The sequence below is a fragment of the Phaseolus vulgaris genome, chromosome 8 (assembly GCF_051622355.1).
Source record: "Phaseolus vulgaris cultivar YP4 chromosome 8, ASM5162235v1, whole genome shotgun sequence".
Taxonomy (NCBI): Eukaryota; Viridiplantae; Streptophyta; class Magnoliopsida; order Fabales; family Fabaceae; genus Phaseolus; species Phaseolus vulgaris.
This window is the reverse complement of record NC_143505.1, coordinates 22,917,114-22,930,205: the sequence shown is the minus strand read 5'-3', so window position 1 is coordinate 22,930,205 and position 13,092 is coordinate 22,917,114. Positions and strand designations below refer to the sequence as shown.

Sequence of the window (13,092 nt, the reverse complement as noted above, 5' to 3'; positions counted from 1 at the left end):
AAGGGACTTTATTCAAAAGCACTCTCCACCCTAGATGTTGTGCAACTAGGGCAATTTTAAGCTTCCATAGAGACTTAAACAACTCGTTTAAGTCCTCATTAATGTGATTCGTAAGTAATAGATATGCCAATTTGATTGTAAATAGGTCATCCTCATCTTCCGTCCATATTCACATATTAGTATTCTCAATTTTAAGATTTTTACCTTCCAAGAAATGGATTAGTTCTTGCTCCTATAAATCCTCTCAGGTCCATTTATTCCTTCTCCAGTTGAAATTTTAAACCCATCTATCATTTATCCATTCACCCATATCATTCATCTTCTGTAGAAGATATTCAAATCAAAATAATGAACATGCAAGACCATATTGCATCAACTACTATTAGAAAAAGGAAAGTAGCCATAAGGTCACCTTGTCTAAGACCCTGTGTTGGTTTTATTTCCTTTGTGGGGCTACCATTAACTAAAACTGAGATGGTGGATGATTTCATACAAGCCCTTACCTATATAACCCATTCACTACAGAGCCCTAAACGACTCATCATATAGTACAAGAATTCCAAGTTTACATAGTCGTAAGCCTTTTTGAAGTCCACCTTAACTAGTGACATTGTTTCCTTTTTCCATATACACTCATGTTAATGAAATCAGGTCTTGTGGAGTTTGAAATGTGTGGATCCAATGTAGGCAATGTGGAAGTTGGATGAAAGTATAATTTAGATTAAAAAGATGAATTTGATTTGTGGAAGTAGAGGTGAGACCAACTTCTAAAGAGTCATAAGCTGGACACATAAATTAGTGCTAATATAGAGTGAACTTGAGTCAAGTGAGACAATATTTTGACATAAATTTCTTACTCAATTGAAGTTGAATTTACAAGAGGCCTAACACGCTTATTTATAGTTCTAAGGATAACTAAGGTGCAAATTTTAACCCTAAAAACTCTTCACTCCCATGGTGACAAATGGCTTCCTCTCATTGGAGCAAATCCTCTCAAATTAGAGGTTGACAAGTGACCCTTCTTCCTTCGTGGAAAATCCTCTCCATTGAGGAGATGACATGTGGACCTTCATGCCTTCCTTGCCTATGCTTAGGTGGACTCCTCATGCTTCCTATGTGATGTGAGTTGATTTTATGATTGATCATTTTTATGGTGACACTTTACTTAGATTTGGATTTTAGATAATTAGAGGTGAAAACCTAAGGAAAATCCCCACTGGACATTAACTTAACCAAGTGGTTAAGTAGATGTGAATGTTCATTTCACAAAGGCAAAAGGAAAAACAATTATATGGTGAATATGATGACAATTATGGTGCAGAATTGAACAAGAAACATAAGAACAAAAGAAAAGACCGAAAGTAATTCAAGGAAGCAAAACTAAGAACATGTTTATGATAGAATGAAATGGAAATGGATAAATGGAAGAGATGATGAAAGAAGAACTTATGGATGGTGGGGTAATGGTGTATCACGCCACTTGATGGGGTGGAACCATCGAGATAAGTGGGATGAGGCCGCCACTTGAGAGCATCATGAATCCTAGATAAGACCAATCGGGAGAAGACTCACTCACTCACAAAATTTCTTTATTATAATTTCAACTTGTGTTTACAAAGAGGGAGGCCTCCTATTTATAGATTTAGGAGCCTTGAAAAAAAAAGGAATGAGGGTAGAAGTGAAAAGAGAAAAGTGGTGTGGTTTCTAAGGTAGACTTTGGTCAAAGCCGAACCATGTACCACATTCTAGAAGCTAGAGTTTCCTTCCTACCCTAATGGACTTCTCATAGGCTCATTCTTATGTCTTCTCCTCCTATTTATGCTATATAAACCTACTCTATGGAAATTACAAAAAGAGAGACCAATTGATGCTCAACACCCAGAGTCTGTGGTCTGGTCCTAGTAATCCTCTAAGGTATGGTGGGTGCTGAGGTCATGGGTTGGGCTTGGTCATCATCATGGGTAGGCGCCCTCTCTCCTTGGGCCTCATCACTATGCCATACTCACTATTTACACTCTTTTTTCCTATTTACATCCTACTCTAGTAGGCCTAATACATGGCCCATGAAAATTAGCCAAAAAAACAAGCCCAAATAAAACCTACATTATTTTGTACAAATTTTCAATGCTAGAGAAAAATAAAAAGACTCTTCCAAAATGTCGTGGCTAGATGGTCCTCTATCACATGTACTACTTTATTAGCAACTAGGACACTATCTAATAAGCCATTGTCTTTTAGGAAAGCTTAGTGAGTAACATCTATAATCCTAGGTAGCACCCTTTTAAGTCTATTTGTTAGAATCTTAAATATAATTTTATAAAAACATCCAACAAGAGAAATAAGCCTAAAGTCATCCAAACCTAAACAGTTTCTTATTTAGGCACTTAAGTTACGAATGAGGCATTACACCCTTTTGGTGTACAACTAGAGAGTTGAAAATGCTTGATAACCTGAATTATTTCATGCTTCATCATCCCCCGTTTATTCTTAATGAACTCAAAGTTTAACCCATCTGGCCTCGGGCTCTTATCATTCCCACAGTGAATAACGACCTCATTGATTTCCTTTTCTTCAATAGCCCTTATAATTTATCTGATTATCCTCATGTGACAAAGAAGGGAATTCTATATTGTCTAAGTTTATAGCGTAAGAATCAGGAGTTATGAACCTATTGGCAAAGAATTCTTGCACCTCATTTTTTACTCTATTTGGTTCTTCACATCAAGAACCTTGTATTAGTGTTGGCACCCCCTACTTCAACCCCTTTCAACTCATTTTTCATTCTCCCCTTTCTTATCTTAGAATGGTAAAATTTAGTGTTGGCACCCCTACTTCAACCACTTAGTACTAGCTTTTTTATTTCAGATTGAGAGTTCTTTAGTCCACAACTCTTTTAAGTCACTCGACAATTTGATGCACTCCTCTCTCATTCCATCACCTAAATTATTATCATTATAAGGTTATCAAACTCTAGGGTTAACTCGTAAACCCTTAAGAGTTTAAGAGTCAGGTGAAGGTTGGCGAGTCAACTCGGGAGTAAACTCGTTTTTGAGTAAACCCGATGTTGACTCGGTCAAACTCGCGAGTTTAAGCCCGAGTCACCGAGTTGCGTAAAATGGACCCAAAACGGTGCCTTTCCTTGTGATTAGGTCATCACGGCAGCCTCTTGTCGTGTCGCTCGTCGCACCGCACCGCGCCATGCCACTCGTCGCATCGCACTGCACCGCGCCGCTCGTCACATCGTATCGCTGGTCGTCGCACCTCGCCTCGCCGCGATCCTCGTCGCACTGCGCCGTTCGCAACTGCTGTTGCGGTGAGGACAAATTGGGTTAGGGTGGTGACGACAGATTGGGACAAATTAGGTTAGGGTTTTTAAAATTAGGTTTGAGCTTTTAAAAATGGGTTGGGGCTTTTTTGTTCATTGGATTTGGGTTAGATTTTTGGGCATCCTGCAGTTTTTTTACTGCTTTGGTATATAGTAAGAAGTATGGAAATAGTTTAAATTCATCATTTTCACTGCCACTTACAAGTAAGAATGCCACCTAGAAGTTATTTTATTGGTGTATGAACTTGTTTATTTTAATATTATGGAATTGGTATCATGAATTAATTTTTTTTTGTTAAATTTTTTATGTGAAGTAGACTCTTACGAGTCTACGAGTCGGGTTTACAAGTCGAGTTTACTGGGCTCCCACGAGTCACAGTAGACTTTTAAGTTTGATAACCTTGATCATTATCCAACTGATCAAATTATTCTAGTTTTCTCACCAAAGACTATTTTGTCGTACTCAAGCTCCCAAATACCTCTTTATTCCATGTTTTCAAGTCAAATTTCAGTCTTTGAAGCTTTTGTTTAACCACTACTAAAGCATTACCCTTACATTGTACGAATTTCCTTTATCCTTTATCATGTCATTAAATCATGGTTCTTTATTCCATACATTGAAAGTCTTGAATAGTTTAGGCTTCCAATCTATGTTTGATTGTTTTAGTATAGCACAATGATAAGATATTTGTCTAACTTTAATATAGTATTTATTGTGCAACCACATAGTATTTGAATTTCGTGAATGATTGAGGTAAAGTGTTTGATCTTTTGTTAATGGTCATGTATGTTTATTTAGAAGATGATTAATGTCAATAAGCAATTAACCGATAAAAGAAGCCTTATATCATTTGTTTTTTGTTTTGTAAATTTAACATTCTTCCTAGTTCCTTTAACATTGATTACACATATTAACACTTAAACACACATAACAATTATTAAAGACCAAAATCATGCTCAATTATATTAAAATCATTAATAAAATTTAAACAAAACTAACAATTAAAATCATTGTTCTTATATGGTAATTTTTTTTATTATTATACTACAAATTAAATATATCAATACTTATTGTACTAACCACTTATTTATCCTATTTATTTTAACTAAAATTTTGACAAAGAATAGATGTTTTGAAAAGATAGGTTTTTCTATGGTTTTACCCTCATTTTATTCAATTATTTAGTCTAATTTATCTAATTTCTAACTGACTCAAGAGTGGAAAAAATGTAGGATTTGATTGTATCAGTCTCTTGATTTATTTTTAATTAAATCATTCGAAATTTCGAATATCAATTCAATCGCCGATAATCCATTTTTTTGGGTCAAATATTGTGCGCTTCTGCTTGACATATGTATATTTATAGTTCACCAGATATGCAAAAGTATATTAAAAGAGAAAAAAGACACAAAATTAAATTAACAGACTTTACGTCAAAATGTGAAATTTATATACTATTATTAATCGATATCTTTCTTTCATATTTTGGTATTGTCATGTTAGTTGATATACTTAAGACCCAATTCTTCTTTTAAACATGCTTGTTTGGCAAAGATTTCTTTACGTAAGCATAAAAGATTTGCTCAAAGTTGCGATCTGTATTAATCAACTATGATCATTAGTTCTAATCGTTTCTAAATGATTATTTGAGTTAAATAATAACCCACTCTAGCTTCGTGTAGCATAGTTTATATCTTCTAACTACCAACTTTAAGAGTTAAATAATATCGTGGTGTGGTGAATTAGATAACATATTTTATAATATAGTGGAGAAAGCACAATTATTCTTTATATTCCTCTTATATATCAACGACAATTTGATTCCAAATTGATCCTGCCTGTTGACCGGAGCGTTGGAGAATGCCTCGTCAAAGGATCGACGTGCGCACCGCTTCTCACCTCCGTTCCTCTTCGGGATCTATCTCAAGAACCTGCAAAGAAACGATACGGCGCCGCTGCGGCCGATCGCGCTCCGACACTCAAGTCAGTGACGGTATCACCAAATACTAAGAACGAGAACCGTGCAAATCCTCTCTCACTCGCAAGCGTAAAGTGTATGAACTGAACGTGCGTACCTCAGAAAGTCTGTTAAGAACTCTTATATACCTGGTGGTTTTCTCTCTCCTGGCAGTTACAGACTTGGACACGTGGCTCGTATCCAACTGTACACGTGCCATCATCTGGAGGCTCCCTGACTTGGCGCTGCTTCTACTCTCATTTTGGCTAAGTTACGTATGCATGGTACTGCCCAGTGCATAGCAAACTTAGGAGTGCGATCTCTACTGAAACTGGCGAGTTAGGGCCTTCATACACCTTCCCTGTGGTCTCGCCGGCCGCCTTCATAATCTGCTTCTCCTTCGTCTTCGGCGATGTGCTTGTTCTGGCGATCTCCGACTGCTTGGTCGCCTGAGTCTACATCTGGCGACTTCATCTTCAACCTGGCGATCGCCTATTCTGGTAAACTGGAAATCGGAACACGCCAACTTAACAATCGGCGACTACACGTGCCTCCCGACTTCCTTCCTATCTGCCAACCTGGCGCCTTGTCAACACGCCTACACTGTAGCAGGGTGCCACGTCATCACACCCGACCACCAGGGCGGTACACAAGCCCCCCAGTCTTAAGCGAAGACTTGTCTAGCGAAAAGACTGAAAGAGCCTTCGTTAACACCGATCTACGTGGCACTGACGCAGAATTCCAAGCGATTGTACTTTCTGCTGCTCTGACGCTCCACCAAACCCTTCACCCATCGTTTGACACGTGGCTTCATCAACGGCTCTCTTCATCTGCCGTTAGCGCTTCCTAACTTATTTCGAAAACCCTTAAACCCATTACGCTCCACTGTTCCATCACCTTCTTCGTGCTTGCAAACGCTCTCACTTCCCTCTGCGAAAACTCTCGACGCTCTTCAACGCCCTAGATCACCACCTTCCTTCACCGTCTTCCTGATCATCGAAAGGTAACTACTTTCCTTCATCTGCTGGGTTTCCTTGCATTTTCACCGATTTGCATCATCCTGTAACTGCCTGGTGCATACGCTGTGGGTTGTTTTTCCATTTCTCCTTCTGCGTAACTTAGGGCTTTGCCGATCGTCGCGACGAACATACATTCGTTCGTTTTTTCACCTTCCTCTGTGATCGAGTCAGGCTCTGTAATCCCCTGATCGTTTTTTTCTTTCTTCTTCCTTTGCAGCTGCTATCATGACTCGCACAAAGATCACCCCGAACCCCCCTCCTTCAGCACGAAACCCTTCTTCACAAGCACACGACCCAACACAAGTTCGTGGTGCTTCCTCTTCGCAGGCTGAGAGGCCTGCATCTTCCCAAACTGCCCTGGCTCAGGCGACTCCATCTAACGCTGGAGGAGCCCCCGCCCCTCTGCCAGACTTCAAAACTCTATACCCCTGGGCTAACCCAACCCTTCTAAAGGAGACCTCGTCGGTGAACACTGCGGGAGCAGTTCTGCGGTTGACTAAGGGGGACGAGGCCTATCAATCGTTTATATCAAATAATAACCCACTCTAGCTTCGTGTAGCATAGTTTATATCTTCTAACTACCAACTTTAAGAGTTAAATAATATCGTGGTGTGGTGAATTAGATAACATATTTTATAATATAGTGGAGAAAGCACAATTATTCTTTATATTCCTCTTATATATCAACGACAATTTGATTCCAAATATTCAATCTATATATATTTACTATGCTTTTCGATCTTAGGCATTAAAGTCTAATCCAATATAATTTTTTAATACAAAGCTGGAAATTCTGATGTCAATGTTTGATCCTGATTAATATTGTGAGTGTGTTTAATACTCTTATGGTTAGGGCGTGGTTAATTGTACATTAAACTGATATATGTGACAAATTTCACTTTAAATAGCGATATGAAATCATAATTTAGAAAAAAAAAACTTTTTATATGAAGTTATTAATATATAGTGTAATGTTTAATAAAAGTTATATCAGTATTAATTTTGATTTCTTTCTCATACAAATATGTGTATGTGTAAAACAAATAAAACACAATAAGAGTTGAATTATAATTTTAATGGTTTTCTTAAAAAACACTTGAAAGTTGAGATGTATATGTAGTATGCTGTTTCATTATAACCAAAAGCTATCATACTCAATTTGAAGAAACTACTTATAAAAGAACCAATATATGATAATATAGTAAAATTATTATTTTTACAAATACTAAAATCATAATTCAAGGTTAGGTGTAAAGATCAAAATAAAATATAAGAAAAAGAACTTTAAAAATATTTTCTTACTGAATTTATATTTATATTTTTATGAATTTTAAAACATAAACATGAAACTTAAATATGTTTACCATCGAATATGAATTTAATCCGTAATAACTGTATAAGTATGAAAATTTACATAAGTGAAAAAAAAACAAAAATACAAGAAAACAAGAACATAATAATGCATCGTTCTTTCACGGATCATCCCATTTTTTTGGGTTTCGATATCTTGTATTCGCCTAGTTGACAAGTGTTTTAGGTCATAAAAAATAATATTAGTTTTAAGTTTTTGTGGGCCCAACACGATTTAAAGAAATTGGAGAATTTACTCCGTTTGAGTTTCTCTCCGTCATTCATATAGTTTGTGCGTGGTTTTGCGCTTCTTCTATTTGAGTTTGCTTTACTTATCCAGTTCTTCTAGTTGTGCGTTGTTGGTCAACATTATCGACGGTAATATAAGTAATATGTTTATCTGTAAATATATCAATAAAATTATTTTTTTTGGTAATTACAACACAAATTTGTCAAATTTATAGATAGATAGGATAATTTAGTGATCATATTATAATTATTATTATTTTATTATTAATAATATTATTATTACTATCATTACTATTATTAATAATAATATTATTATTACTATTATTACTGCTATTAATTTATTAAACTAATATTTTCATTTTATACAAAATAATATTATTAGTATTAATATTATCATAAATTATTATTAACAATAACAAAATTATTAATATTATTATTATAATTATTACTATTATTATTAAAAGATATTAAATTAATATTTTTATTTTAATATATATTAACATAAAATAAAATTATTAACATTAAAATCATTATAAATTATTATTATGATAATTATTTTTAATATTATTATTGTTGTTATTATCTTTATTATTATTACATCAAATTATTAAATTAATTTTTATTTTGTTATGTATCTATGAAAAATAAAATTATTAATGTCATTATTATAAAAAAGTATAATTAAGATTAAGAATTTTTTTTATTACTATTAATATTAATATTATATTTTTATTTAATTTTTGTATGTAGAATCTTTCGGTAATTACTTTCAGACACATATCTTATTTTTGTAGTGAGTTTTTTTAGGACATAAAATATTTTGAAAAAGTTTCAACAATACATGACTTCACATTTTTTCTTTTACTTCGTCTTTTTATGAATGAATTTAAATAGGAATTTAAATTTGTAGTGTTCTTTTACTTCGTCTTTTTAGGACACATACTTTCTCTCCGTCATTCATATAGTTGTTGCATGTCTCTCTCTGATTGTTGAACAATTTTAGCTTACTTAAGTGTCGTTCTTATATCTGATGAGCTTCTTTGGGAAAGATGCCTTAAATGCACTTCATGTAGCATTACTTATTCTTTTTTTCTTCATGCAATATCTTTCATAGCTAACAACACTCACTACAAGAAAATCATGAAATAGAAACTAATTTTAGAGAAAAAAAATAACTAGTTGCTATAGTGACTAAATTAGAGACCATTTTAGGGACTAAATAAATTTTTGGTTTCTAAATTAGTTTCTATTATTGTTAAATTGTTTCTAAATTGGTATTTAATTAACAATCAATGTTTTTGCTACCAAATTTAAAATCTAAATAATTGGTAGTTAAAACCTTGGTAGCTAATTAGATACCAATTTAGAAACTATTTAACAATAATAGAAACTAATTTAGAAACCAATTTTTTTTAGTTTCTAAAATGGTCTCTAATTTAGTTATTATTGCAACTAATTATTTTGGTCTCTAAAAATTGGTTTCTATTTCATGATTTTCTTGTAGTCACTTATCTCCCTAGGTTCCATAGTCTTTTACACTAAAACATGATAAAAGTGCACATCGTAGTGGGTTGATTACTAGGCCATAGTTCACATAAAGAAACAATTTTAGATTTTCATCCAAGAAATCATTAATGTGAATTGTGCTTTAACATATTTTCTTGGCCAACGAAAGTAACGGACATTCTTTGTAGCATAAAATAAACATATATATGTTCATGTAGTACAAGAGTAGCTTAAATCTATGTGTGTAACGTTTGAGCATGTCCATGCTTTATTAGACAAAAAGAAAGATAACATAGTGTTGTATCGTCAGACAAATGAAAGACTTGTGTCTTACATGATTTTTGTTGAACTAAAAACTATCATCTTACCGACAAAGCATGACCATGTTTTACACTTAGTTGTTATTAGCACTTAATCAAAATTCTGGGTGTTGGACTTTTCCCTAACAAAGATTTTATGACTTATGTGAGAGTCACTTAACTTATTAATTAAAGATACCAATGAGTAAATAAATTAATAATGAAGGATAAAATAGTAATTGGGAAAATGATTGGTTTCCTTATAATGACTACTATTTGTTGGGTATAATAGAATAATATGGTTTATATCTATATAAACCACTAATATATAAATAAGGCTCCCCTTGACAAGTATGTTGGTTTCTTTTGTTAAACATGATGTTGAACATGGAAGCTTTGATGTTTCAAATCCATGATGAAGCTTGAAGCTGTGCTGTTTTTGGTTTGGGTTTAGTTTAGTGTGTTTAGAATCTTTGTAAGATCTTTCTTAGTCCCTTGCACAAAGCTTGCTCAATCTGTTTTGACAAAGAAAACTGTTTTTCTAGCAAAGAGAAAAACAACCGGTTGAATTATCAAAATAATTGGTCTTTTGTCACTTGGCTTGTTTGGAGGTTTTAAAACTGTTTTTGACTTGGTTAAGTAACTGCCTAACCAATTCAACCGGTTAAAACGACTTTTCACCGGTTGATTGTGACATTTCATAATAGCTTTTTAAAAACCTGTTAATCTGTTTTGGATGTGATTCAAAACTATTTTGACAATAAATGCTGCCTAGAACGACTAGTTTTATGTGCTTTAAATATAGTATTTCTTTCAAAACAAAAGACACAAGTTTTATATCAAACATAGTGAGATTGAGATTGATTTGAAAGAAGATTTTCAAAAGTTTTGCAAGATTATTGTTTAGCTGTGCACTAGTTTAAGGTATGATCATAGAAGCTTTTTGATTCTTGTAAACTCAAGTGTATTCTGTTCCTTTCATGATTCTTGTATTTGATCTTTCATAAACTTGTAAGTGTGTGTGAAATCCTGTAAAGACAGAGGGTGTTCTGACTAGAGATGTGTGTTTGTAAAGAGGGTGAGTGGTTCTTGTGGTTTCAAGAGCACCTCTTTGTGGCTGTGTTGTTGTAATCTGTGAGTGATTACTAGTGGAACCCAGTGGTTGTTTTGGAAACTGGATGTAGGTCAAGGTTGAGTGAACCAGTATAAAATTGTCTGTCTGAATCTCTCTCTCTCTCTCTCTCTCTCTCACTCCTTATAACTGTCTGTTTTAATTATGTTTTTGTTGTTGCTATAAACAACCGGTTAAAACGAAGTTTCTACCGATTGAAATTCTGCAAACAGTGTCTGTATCATTATTTGATTGCTTTCCTTGATTGCTCTATTTGTGAATTGTGTTAAAGCTTTATTCCTAATCAATCTTTGCGAAAATCTTTGATAAACAATTCACCCCGTTCTTGTTTAAGCCATTAATTCTTACAATTGGCATCAAGAGCTAGGTTCTTGAAAAATATTCAAGTTCTGTTTTTCTAAAAACTGTTTTACATGGCTGACAAGTTGCCTTTTGGGGAAGGTGCTTCCATAAACAGACCACCACTATTTTGTGGTGTAAATTACCAGTTTTGAAAGGTAAGGATGAAGATCTTTATGCATTCCACTGATAAGGGTATTTGGAAAACAATTGAAAATGGTCCCTTTATACCTCAAGTTAAAAGAGATGAGGTTTTAATTTATAAACCTTCATCTGAATGGACCGAGGCTAAAAGCAAGAAAGTAAAGTTTGTCTGGATTGCTAAAAAGATAATAACCTCTGCTTTGAGTTGTGATGAATTTTTCAGGGTATCACAATGTAGTTCAGCAAAGGAGATGTGTAACATTCTTGAAGTCACACATGAAGGGACAAATGATGTCAAGAGGGCCAGAAAGCATGCTTTTATCCAAGAGTATGAGCTCTTTAGAATGCAGAAAGGGGAGACCATATGTGATGTGCAGAAAAGGTTCTCTCACATAGTAAATCATTTGATGAGCCTTGGGAAGTCATTTGATAAAAAGGAGCTAAACATCAAGATCTTGAAGTGTCTTGATAGAACATGGCAGCCGAAGGTCACTTTCATTTCAGAATCAAAAGATTTGACATCAATGATAGTTGCTTCCTTGTTTGGTAAGCTAAGGGAGCATGAGCTTGAGATGAATAGGCTGGTTGTCCAAGAGAGTGAGGACAAATACAACAAAGAGATTGCACTCAAAGCTTGCAATCATAAATAACAACAAGACTCAAGTGAGAGTGAAGAAGACACCATGAGTTTACTGTCAAGAAAGTTCAACAAGTTCTTGAAGAAGAAAAGTCAAGCTTAAAAAAGGTACAACTCTAAAAAGCCTAATGATTTTAATCCTAACAAGTACACTTGCTATGGTTGTGGTGAACAACGTCATATCAAAGCAGAATGCCCCAACAATGAAAGCAAAGATAGAGCAGATTTCAAAAGTGAGAAAAGGGGAAAAGCCAAGAAGGCATATGTTGCATGGTATCCTCCTCTAACTCTTCTGATGATGAAGAAGCAAACCCATGCCTGAAAGCATCTGTATCCAACAGCATGAGTTCATCTTCTTCAATTAAAGGTAACAATTATTATCAATTGCTTGAAGCTTTCAATGAAACTCATGAAGAAGCTAACCGATTGGCTCTTTCTCACAACCGGTTGAAAGGTCTAAACAACTGGCTTGAAAATAAAGTCAAGTCACTGGAAGAAGATTTGTAAAGAACAAAGGAAGATTTTGAAGCCTTGATTTGATTTACAAGAACTCAACCTACAGTTGAGACTCAAAGTTTTGTGAAAATTGTGAAAATATTGAAAGAAAGATTCATTATCTTTTGAAAACCACGGATAAACTTACAACTGGAAAATCCATCTTTGAAGATGTTCTTGTATCTCAAAATTGTGTTTTTGGAAAAGTTGGTTTGGGTTTTTTTCACAAAGCAAAGGAAATGGAATTTCAAAACCTTTTTCATCTGTACCAGAAAAACAATTGGTTAAAAGGTCGATTCAACCAGTTGTTACATGTTTCTATTGCATGAAGAAAGATCATTCGGTTAGGTTCTGCAAGTTTCAAAAGTCTCTTGTTCCTAAAGGAATCTTTAAATTGATTCCAAGATGTTTTGATGGTTCCAAAGATAAGTCTAACACAAAGGGTCCCAAGTTCTTTAAGGGATCAAATCTTGTGATTTAACAAGTTTTGTTTTGCAGATTTTTGACTCTCTTAAAGGGTCAGTAAGATCAGGATCTCAAGAAGATTTATTTGCAAGTCAAAGCCTTGTCCTGATTCTATGTACTGCTTACATTTGTGTACCTTAAATCTGAAGGATAAATTCTTTGTTCTTCTAATTA

At 34.2% G+C, this 13,092-nt stretch overlaps 1 protein-coding gene across 1 annotated transcript; it reads left to right on the top strand.

Moving 5' to 3' along the window:
• The first annotated feature begins 11,341 nt into the window (after positions 1–11,341).
• LOC137824914 (uncharacterized) lies at positions 11,342–11,971 on the top strand. Its single transcript, XM_068630593.2, has one exon. The coding sequence runs from the start codon at positions 11,342–11,344 to the stop codon at positions 11,969–11,971; it is 630 nt and encodes a 209-aa protein (XP_068486694.2).
• Positions 11,972–13,092: the final 1,121 nt, after the last annotated feature.